Here is an 11,092-nt window from a genome sequence, read left to right on the forward strand (position 1 = left end):
CGGGCCGCGCCGGACCCGCGCACAGGCGCGCAGAGCGCCGCGGCGTCCAGAGCGGAACCCCAGCGCCGCGATGTCCCGCGTCCCTCGCCGGGGAGCCGCAGCTGGGGGCGCTGCGGCCGAGGTGTGACCGGCCCCGGGGCTGACCGCGAAAGGCACTCTGCGCTCAGGGTAGGAGAGCTCGACCATCCGCCCCCACCGCCCGGGACTCAGCCGGAGCCGCGAGAGAATGCGCCCGAGGACGGCGGGACGCCCGAGCCGCGGCGGGTGCCCCCGGCGAGCGCGCATGGGGCAGCGCCGGAGAAAGGCGGAGTGATGCGGGGGCGCCGCCCGCCCGGCACCCAGATCGTCGCTGCGCCCTTCCGCGGACCCGGCGTTGTCCTGGATGGCCCGCCCGAGCCCGGCGCTGCGGCGGGGATAGCACCGATCCTCGATCCCCGCGCCCCGAGTCCCGGAGCCGGCCGTGCGTCCCGAGAGCGCCGGTGCCCGAGGACGCCTACAGCACCAGTTTCCCCTCTCCCCTCCCGTCCCTGCCCGGCCCCGCACTCCTCCCCCTGCTCGCGGCTGTGTGTCAGCACTTGGCTGGAGACTTCTTGAACTTGCAGGGAGAGTGACTCGTGCTCCCGCCAGCGCCCGTGCTTCTTGCCGGCCGGGGATCCAGCCGCGTCAGCCCGAGACCCGCACCCCTCCACCGGACCCACAAGGGACGCTGTTCCCAGCGCGAGGAGGCGGCTGTGCGGCCAGAAAGGGGGACGGACACCTGGTCCCTGCACTGGGCCCTTCGGACAGAGCTTTTTCCATGTGGAGGCTCCTTCAATGGACGCGTCTCCGCGTGCTTCCTAGACGGACTACGGGACCCTAAAGGTAAATGAGCTGACCGGGCCGGGCAGGGGTGGGGGTACGCGGCTCCCGGTTCAGCACCTCCCGGGGCGGGGCGGGCTCTACCGAAACAGACCCGGGGTCCACGTACAGCTCAGCGCTGCGGGGCGCCCCGCACCACCGCTCGGACCCTCACTCCCCTTTTCGGCTTAACGTTTAGACGACTGAAAAATAGTTAAAGAAATCTCTATGACAGGGTGGCCCCTGGAGTTCAGCCTTTAGTCGCCAACCTGCACTCCTGGCCTTGGCGATCTCTTATTCATTCTTCAGGTCTCTTCGGGAGACCCGCGGTCTTCACTGGGGAGGGAAGAGCTGAGAGTGGGAGTGCGAAGTGCGAAGGAGCAGGGCGGCGGTGCGGTGCCAGTGTTTTTTTTGTTTTTTTTTTTTAAAGCTGACATGTGCTGTAGTAGATAGTGCTATTGACTTAATTCCAGGAAGCTTCTTGTGTTTCTAGATGGCACGAGGGTGATGGAGTGGCCCGTCGTTCACCCCTAAGGTTAGGGGCGTGGGCAATAAATCGCAGGAGCCTTCAGAAGTTGTGAACTTGAGTTTACAGGTCTGAGAGTTAGAGATGCGCGCGTGAGTATGTGAGTGTAAGTGTGAATGTGTGTGTGTGTGTGTGTGTGTGTGTATAAATTCTATACGGCGCCTCTCAAGAAGTCATATGCACTTCTGATGTGTATTTATATGCAAGTGAGCACTGGACTGTGTGCGGGTTTATAGGGACCAGGGTGCCAGACAGAGGTGATTTTCCGAGATTTCCAACACTGGCTGTCAGAGCTGGTGTCCTAGACAAAAAGGTGGCACTCCTTGACTTTACTTGGATGAGAGCAGAAGTCTGATGAGTGGAGAATGGGATCGGATCGCAGGGGGACGGCTCTCAGGGACTAGCGACCCTTTTCGCGGTGCGCGCCCGGAGCGCATCCTGGAGGCGGCGACGCAGAGCTCGGGGCCGCAGGGGAGGGGGACGGGGTGGAGGACTGGGCGGGGAACTCCTCGGGTGACTCATGTCGGCCCTGTCCGCAGGTCGACCATGGTGGCCGGGACCCGCTGTCTTCTAGCGTTGCTGCTTCCCCAGGTCCTCCTGGGCGGCGCGGCCGGCCTGATTCCCGAACTGGGCCGCAGGAAGTTCGCGGCGGCGTCTGGCCGCGCCTCGTCCCAGCCCTCGGACGACATCCTGAGCGAGTTCGAGTTGCGGCTGCTCAGCATGTTCGGCCTGAAGCAGAGACCCACCCCCAGCAGGGACGCCGTGGTGCCCCCCTACATGCTGGACCTGTACCGCAGGCACTCGGGCCAGCCTGGCGCGCCCGCCCCGGACCAGCGGCTGGAGAGGGCGGCCAGCCGCGCCAACACCGTGCGCAGCTTCCACCACGAAGGTGAGGCCGGCGAGCGGCGGACCGGGTAGTGCAGAGGCGGGTTGGCGGGGCGCCGCAGATCTTTACAGTCTTGCTTGCTGCTGGGCGCACTGCCTGTGTGGCAGGGGAGTCCGGGATTCCCCTAGGGTGCCTCGGCACCCTTCCTTTGGCCAGCGTCCAGGAGAGTAGCTCCTCCCCCAAGACCGGAGACTCATCCAGAGCTGTGGAAGGTGAGGGTCAAAGGCACGCCCCTAGTCAGCTAAACACGCAAGAATTCCCCAGCGGGAGCCGAAGAGAAGGATTGGGATTTCTTACAATTTCCTTGGAAACCCTTGCTCTATAAATCTGCGTCACTTAAGCTGAGAATTCTGGTTTAGACAGAAAGCCACTGGCAGAATTTCAAAGATAGTAGTATTGAAAAATCGAAGCCCAGGGCCTCAAAGTCTTTCTAGTTTACAGTTGATTTGGACCTGGTTTGGAAGATTTTGAATCCTTATTTAATCCTCGTGGGAGATCAATTCCGAGATCAATCTTATTGTTTCCACAATGACTTTCTTGTCTCGCACTTAAATCTTAGGCTCTGGGTAGAGACAAGGCAAGCCTTCAGATAAAAGCTTTTCCAGCAGCTGCCTGAGTCCTTCATGTGCAGTGAAATGTGGACTTTTTTTTTTTTTTTCTTTTAGGATATTCAGTGTGGTTTCCGAAGGTAGGCTATTTCTGCTTGTTTCATCAGAAAGGTATTCAGTGGATTTGAAATGTCTTAGAGCAGCTACTGAGATCTGTGGAACCTAAATTCTGAGAGCAATCAGTGGAACATAGGTTCCACCTCTGTTCTTTTGATACAGTTTTAAAGGCCCTTTGGCTTAATATACTCTTCACAAAGAATGGTTCCCTTCAAGTGCTAGAAAAGAGGAAGAGGATAAATAAGCACATGCCACAGAGCACCTATTTGTAGACTACCAGGGAGTGGGTAGTGAAGTTCCCTTTTGCAACCTTACCCTTCATGGGGAGTGTTTTTTCAAGTAGATATCTATGCAGCATTAGAAACTAATTGGAAATGGCACAGCCCAAAGCTTTTCCCAGTGTGTGAGAACCAGGGTTGAAGACTGAAAGAAGTCCCAAAAGTTAGAGCCCAAATGCCTTCATCAGGGAAGGACATACTAAGGTGGATACTGAGTGAATCCCTCAGTTGTAAATCCACCTCAACAATGCTGTCCACTAGCAGAAACCTGAGATTTCTGTTAAATGCAGTGAGACCCTCTTTCCATTCCCTGAGGATTCCCCATTGAAAGCCCACATGGTCTGTCATCTTAAGTTAGAAATGTTTTCATTTGTGTACTTTTTGTTATCCTAATCTAGAGATAATTATAGAGCCAGTTCATTATTCCCATCTGATGTTGATTAGAAATAGTTTTCTTGGATAGAAAAGCAGCAAGCATAGCTATTTTAGCCACCTCTTCTGGAAATTTAGCAAGGAAGCTTAGCTTTATTTATAAGGCCAAGAAGGTGCTGTGACTACCTTCTGCCTTTAAAGTAAGATCACCTAAGTAAGGTAAACCTAAGACATTCAACTGAATGATGACTTCATCAGTGAATACGCATATTTTTCTCACTTTATCTAGAAATGACTTCATCAGAACTTAGTCTTTTTATTATTCAAGTGTTATTTTGACTTAAATGTGTATTTGAGGTTTTAAATTGAGCTTACATCTTTAACAATGTGATCGTGTGTCGAATAGCGCTGCAGCTACCAAGTAACTTAAAATCAGCTGGCAGTAACTTTACATCCTAGGGCATGCAGATGTCAGAGAAAAACCATGTGATATTAGCCCTCACTTTCAACAAATCCATTTTTTTTCTCATTATGACAAGAATACTGCCATTAAGCTGAATATAGCACTGTTTGAAGGCTGTTCATTGCATGACTTAGAATTTAATTTTTATAAGCATCCTTGTACCCTACATGCTACTAAAAATCTTTCAAGAAACCATGTGATTAAGGCTGCTGGCCTCAAAGCAGAATTTAGTTTCTACAAGGTTAATAGACATTTACTTGCTTAAAGAACCAAAAGGACTCTATTAACATACTGGTTGAGGGTTTCTTTTGTAAGTATTGTCAGATGACTTGGTGGAGTTATGAGACAAGAAAGACAAGAATGGAGTGCTGTCATACAATTTGTAAATGTTCAGACTCCAAAGTGGGTGACTGAGATAGCATTGTCAGTCCCCATTTCTCCTGTTGGACATTGTTTCAGTCCTTCCTACAATGGCTTGGTGAGGGCACAAAATGTGTTAAAATTGTCTTTTTTCAACATCATTAAAAATGCATCAGCTATATGGGCCTTTTAGGACTGCACTGAGTATAGAAAAATCAACTCACCAATTGGAAAGACAGGTTATGCTTTGCTGCTGTTAGAAAAACATTGATATTGGCTGATTCCATTGGCACTGCAAAAAAGCCTTCGTGCTTCGCTAACAGATCAGAACACAGAAGTTCCATGCCCTTTTTCTCCGGACTTTGAAGGAGGCAATCTTTCTTATTTTGTGAAATAACTGCTTTATTTGCCTCTGTGACTACAGTTTTTACATAGATGTGAATCTTGTTCCCACAAATGTAATTACCATGAAAATTCCTATATAAGAAAGTTTGGGAAACAGCCATCACTCTGTGAAGGAGAATGGGTGTCACAGATGTGTAAACACCCCCAACCAGTATTGACCTGGGGTGCTTCCCTAGCACCCCAGATGGGACAGTGTGATTACAAAGGCCCCACTGGGTAGGACAGTTACTCTGAAAATGCTCACGGAGACTGGGCTTGGGTGCTCCATGAGGGTGCTTGGCACTGATGGTTTTGATATACCTTCTTTTTTATAATCCTGCCTATTCCTTTTTGATTCCTTTCTACTGAGCTGCTTTGTCTCCTGGACTTGTGCTTTGGATACTTCAGTAAGTAGTCAGTAAGAAGGGTGGAGATCATTGCAGAAATGCTGCTGTTGAGGGCGGGCAGAGGCCAAGTCAGTGTTAAGGATGACCACTAGGCTATCCTTTACTTTAAATGGCATTTCCTTGGTTTTCTTAAAAACAACCTAGTCTTTGCAATGTTTTACATTTCATCTCTTTATTTCATGGCATAATAGCTATTTTATCTTCTAGAAAATCTTGTTTATCATACATAGCCCCTTTGGTTTTATTGTAAGGCCAAAATTTCTAGCCATATTCATTTCCTAGAATATTTACAGTCATTTTTACTGTTTTAGTACAAGGGTGTTTTATTTTGTTTTGTTTTTGTCTAAAGAGTGTTGCCAAATTCTCAAAGAATAATGATAACTTACTTTTAAAGCAAAACTCACCAGGCTTTAGGGCAAAAATACAGTCATGAAATAGCAGTGGCTCTAAACAAGATCTGCATGTGCCAGTGGCCCTGTACTGGTCTCTGGCTTTATTTTACTGTATAGCTCTTTTAGTTCTGTCTACTATCTGTACCGTGCCTGGGTAGTGTATGCATATCCTCTAGTTAGGACAGAACTTACTCTGCAGTTGCCACTGCACTAAATATTATTGTGCCCAGATAGTCACTGTTGCTTGAGGCTTTCACTCCTCCACTGTGAGCCAGTGCCGTCTAGTGGCTAGAAACATGGACACCTCAGCACACCAGTCAAGTTCACAACCCTGTGACCTTAGTTCAGTTACATAACCTCTCTGAACTGTTTTGCTTACAAAGTGAATATGATTATGGCTCCTTTCTAATCAGTTTGTTCTGAGATGATTCATAAAACATTATGAGCACAAGACTTACAAAAAAGCAGCCAATTCACATTTCTGTGATGACTTTTTATGCTGTATTTTGCCTTTCTTAAGGGAAGAGGTGGCCATAGTAGACCTCTCTTACTCCTTTGGGTAATTTTGAAGTAGATGACAAGTAATCAACTGAGTGCAGATATCTAAATTAGGACTTCACTTTTGGAAGACAGGTCAATTTTTGCCTTATTTTTTCCCATTATAGCAGCCATGGCTCTCTATCTGGTTGCTAACCTTAGAGGTTCATAAACCTAGATTGTGCCTCCTCAAACCTCTCAGCAAGTTCAGCTGATTCAACAAGGGATATTTACAGGGAATTAACAACTGCATAAGCCTCCCCAAATCATACATTGCCTGCACTGTACTTTCAGAGTCCTAGCCTTGCTATGCTTTGTAGACGGTTTCTTTAACTGGCCTTGTTTCAAATAGGTTGGGAATCCTCCACCCTCAAGAAAAGATTGAAACTTTTCCCTTGGGGGAGGAGATGGCATGTGCCCTAACCTTGGTTGCTGATTCCTGGGGTAGGAAGGTTTCTGTGAGCAGAGCTGACTTACAACAGTGACCAGAGTGTGTTGTCCTAGTGGGGACTCTGTGGTGAGAGTAGAATGGGGTTTTTTCAAGGATTAGCTTGATGCAAGTGCAGTTGCAAGGTTGAAGAAAGGGCTTTGTCTGGCTTGTTACTATGTAATAGTGGAATTTTTTTCTTTGCTGAGGCCGCTCAGCCAATCTGCTGTGCTAAGACTTCTTACCTCTGGTGAAGTTTTGAGCCACAGGAAATTGCTATTTTCTGTGTATCTGGAGAGTGGCACTTTTATATGGCTTTATCTTTACTTTAGAGGGTGATTGTTCTATTTTATGTCTCTTTTTAAAATACACATCTTCTAGGCTTCATTTACCTCTTTCTCATAGGAAATTTTTCCTTCGTTGTCACCCTCCAGCCAAGTGTGCATGTCTATGTGTGCATATGCTCATCAAGTCTTTCCTTTTACTTTGTGGACTAAGATTCAGCATTTTTGTTGCTATTGTGATTTCTCCTGGTGCTTTGACCACTATAGAGCTACTATAGAGCTATTGTGGCTTGCCATGAGTGTGGTTCGCCTTTCCTTCGGCCTCTATGCAAGACCCCAGAGCATGTCTAGGTATGCTGGTATCAGGAAACAAAGAACTCAATTGTTTTCTGATTTGCTGTCTGTAGCGAGGGGGTGTGGTGCTGATTTTCACATTTTGAAGAAGTGCCTTCAAACAGAAACAGTGGTTCCTGAGTGGTAGGAAAGATGGAGTTTCAAGAAAAGAAGCAATACTTGGTACTTGTTTGGGCCACTGGAAGGAGCCCTGGTTCTACAGGTGAAGAGCAATTTTAGTGATTACACCTAGTCTGAAGAACCATTGGCTTACTGAAGCCTTCTGAATGTGGGTTGATCCTGAAAGACGTCCCCAAGAAGTTTGGATTGCAGGGCACCAAAGGACTATTGAAGACTCTATCCTGCCTTTGGGCATAATAGTCTCCATGACTAGAAGAATTGTAGAGGACCATTCTGTTGGATTCTCTGTCTAGCTTACTGTAGCCTCAATTCTTACTTCTTGGCCCACACTGATGAGTCTCTGCACGTTCATATTGTTTAGCAGAAAAGCACTTTAAAAAGGTACTTCTCTGGCAATGCTTGACTGTGGAAAATATCTTTGAAAACTGCAACATTCAATGTGTGTTTCATCAGCTTGAAACATCCTCTTAAGAGCTCCCTGGGAATGCAAGCCCTCTGTACACCCATTGAATTTGCATCTGTGTTGGAGGTATGATGGTTCTTGATTGGTTCCGAAGGCTGCAGTTCAGCAGTACTGTGAAAGCATCACACTCCATACCTTGCTGTAAACTCAGTGCTTCTGCTAAGCTTGCAGTGACTGGCCCTTTCTTGGGGAAGGTTTATGCAGGTAAACTTGGGAGCAAACCATCCAACAACTCTCCTTTCCATCTAGGCCAGTGGTGGGGAACCTCGGGCGTGTAGGCCACAGTAAGCCGTTTGTATCATTGAAGCTCTAAAAGGTTTGCTGTAACTTATCTAGACTCTGTGAATAGCTACAACTCTTTGTTTTCACAGAAAATATAGCTGCCAAATCAATAAAATAATCTTATGAAATAGAACTAGGTCAAAATATATTTTATTAGTGCTTGAGTTGTGGTTCTAAATGAAGCAAGTAACTTTTTTGACACAAATAATAGGATGCAGTAAACATAGAAGAATATAAACTCAAATATCTCAAATTCTGGTGGTATTTACTATCAATACCATCAATTTAATAATGTTATGCCCCTGATAGGTTGTTAGTTACACACATTCAAGTTGCCAGGTTATATTATACTGTTTACTTGGAAAATAATCTGTCTTAGAACTGCAGTACAAGGATCTGAATGAGATAGAATTTTATTCAAGGTCCTTTCAATGGCTTGGAAATAGTGATAATAGATACAGGAAATATGGTTCTGTGATAGAATAAGATTTCTCCTAGTTTCCTAAAACTCATAATGTTACTTTTATACTTTTTCATTTTTATTTTGGTCTGTTAATAATGTTTATTATTGGAATAGGCATTTTAAAAAAATATGGCTGATAAAACATGCAGAATACAAACAGAAGACATTTTTTTTTCCCAAAAGCATCTGAAATGAGATTTTGATCCTTGAGGTCATTAGGAGGTGAGAGAACAAACAACCAGGAAGCTATTTCTCTTGAAATTGTTTGACTTTAATTACTACAGTTTCCAGTACCACCCATATGTTTCCAAAGTAGATCCCTGTAAATGCCTTTGTCTCTGGACGTTTGAGTAAAATGGTAGGGTGTGCTTTGCAAAATGTCATCGGTGATGTTGAGTTTCAGAGTCTTTAATTAGGAAGCTGAAATCTGTATATCAAGATTTGTAAATCATCTAAATTGCAGAGTAATGTTTTAGAATACCGCTTAAGGGATCGACATTAAAGCCCTTTTTTATATAAAGAAATGCAATAATTTCCTCAACTCCTCACTCATTAGACTTCTCCTGACTATAGCCCTGACTTTTTTGCCCCCAAGTCTGTGAGTTCCAAAGAAATGCTTCGGCATTTTCCCCATTATTATCGCTGTCTGGGAACAGTGTCCTTGCATTGGATCAAAAGCCTAACAATTAATTAGGAAATTTGTTTCATGGCATGTATGTTGACATGACCATATAAATAGAAGAGAGAATATTTTTTAATGACATTTTTTCTTTTGTTTCTTTCTGTGTGTGTGTGTGTGTGTGTGTGTGTGTGTGTGTGTGTAAGTGACTGAGAATGAACCTAAGGTCCTGTGTGTGCAAAGCAAGCAATCTCCCTCTGAGTTAACACACACCCTTGAAGTTTTTATTTTCTGGTTGCATTTTATTTTATTTTCATTTTGGGTGAACTGAATCAAACCCTTCAGTGAGATCCAAACATTCTCATGCCTAATCAGGTTATTACTTCTTGTACTGAATGATTTGTCTTATTTTCTTCCCCATCTTTATCAAATTAGAATCTTTGGAAGAACTGCCAGAGATCAGTGGGAAAACGACCCGGAGATTCTTCTTTAATTTAAGTTCTATCCCCACCGAAGAGTTTATCACCTCAGCAGAACTTCAGGTCTTCCGGGAACAAATGCAGGAAGCTTTGGGAGGCAATACCAGTTACCACCACAGAATTAATATTTATGAAATTATAAAGCCTGCAACAGCCAGCTCACGATTTCCCGTGACCAGACTCTTGGACACCAGGTTGGTGAATGAGAACAGGAGCCAGTGGGAAAGCTTTGACGTCACTCCCGCTGTGATGCGGTGGACCGCACAGGGACATGCCAACCATGGGTTTGTGGTGGAAGTGGCCCATTTAGAGGAAAAGCAGGATGTGTCAAAGAGACACGTGAGGATTAGCAGGTCTTTGCACCAGGATGAACATAGCTGGTCACAGATACGGCCCTTGCTAGTAACTTTTGGCCACGATGGGAAGGGCCATCCTCTACACAGAAGAGAGAAGCGTCAAGCTAAACACAAGCAGCGCAAACGCCTCAAGTCCAGCTGCAAGAGACAGCCTTTGTATGTGGACTTCAGTGACGTGGGGTGGAATGACTGGATTGTGGCCCCTCCGGGGTACCATGCCTTCTACTGTCAGGGGGAGTGCCCTTTCCCTCTGGCTGATCACCTCAATTCCACTAATCACGCCATTGTGCAGACCTTGGTCAACTCTGTGAACTCTAAGATTCCCAAGGCTTGCTGTGTCCCGACGGACCTGAGTGCTATCTCCATGCTGTACCTTGATGAAAACGAAAAGGTTGTGTTAAAGAACTATCAGGACATGGTTGTGGAGGGTTGTGGGTGTCGTTAGCACAGCAAAGTAAAATAAATAAACAAATAAATAAATATATATATATTTTAGAAAAAAGAAAAAAAAAAACCTCCCGACTCCCCCAAAACAAAACCAGTTGACACTTTATTTCCCAATGAAGACTTTATTTATGGAATGGAATGGAAAAAAAAAAACAGCTATTTTGCAAATATATTTATATCTACAAAAAGAAGTTGGGAAAACAAATATTTTAATCAGAGAATTATTCCTTAAAGATTTTAAAATGTATTTAGTTGTACATTTTATATGGGTTTAACCCCAGCACATGAAGTATAATGGTCAGATTTATTTTGTATTTATTTACTATTATAACCACTTTTTAGAAAAAAATAGCTAATTTGTATTTATATGTAATCAGAAGTATCGGGTTTGTATATAATTTTCAAAAAAAATCGTAGTTGTTTTCAGTTGTGTGTATTTAAGATGAAAAGTCTACATGGAAGGTTGTTGTGGCAAAGTGCTCAGCACGTTTGCTTTTTTTTTTTTTTTTTTTTTCTTTTTTTTTTTTTTTTTTTTGCAGTGCTACTGTAAAGTTCACAAGTTCAAGTCCAGAAAAAAAAAAGCGGATAATCCACTCTGCTGACTTTCAAGATTATTATATTATTCAGTTCTCAGGAATGTTGCAGAGTGGTTGTTGTCCGGTCCATGAGAACTTCCATCCTTATTAGGTGG

The 11,092-nt window shown here is 45.1% G+C and overlaps 1 protein-coding gene and 1 pseudogene across 1 annotated transcript; both read left to right on the top strand.

Moving 5' to 3' along the window:
* LOC111817515 overlaps positions 1-697 on the top strand; it is a 2,546-nt pseudogene extending 1,849 nt beyond the window's left edge.
* A 77-nt stretch (positions 698-774) lies between these two features.
* On the top strand, positions 775-10,456 carry Bmp2 (bone morphogenetic protein 2). The gene is made up of 3 exons (XM_004634286.3): positions 775-861; positions 1,903-2,252; positions 9,555-10,456. The coding sequence occupies exons 2-3, from the start codon at positions 1,910-1,912 to the stop codon at positions 10,397-10,399; spliced, it is 1,188 nt and encodes a 395-aa protein (XP_004634343.1). The 5' UTR covers positions 775-861; positions 1,903-1,909; the 3' UTR covers positions 10,400-10,456.
* The last annotated feature ends 636 nt before the right edge of the window (positions 10,457-11,092 follow it).

This window comes from Octodon degus, unplaced genomic scaffold (assembly GCF_000260255.1).
Source record: "Octodon degus isolate 3935 unplaced genomic scaffold, OctDeg1.0 scaffold00060, whole genome shotgun sequence".
Lineage (NCBI taxonomy): Eukaryota > Metazoa > Chordata > Mammalia > Rodentia > Octodontidae > Octodon > Octodon degus.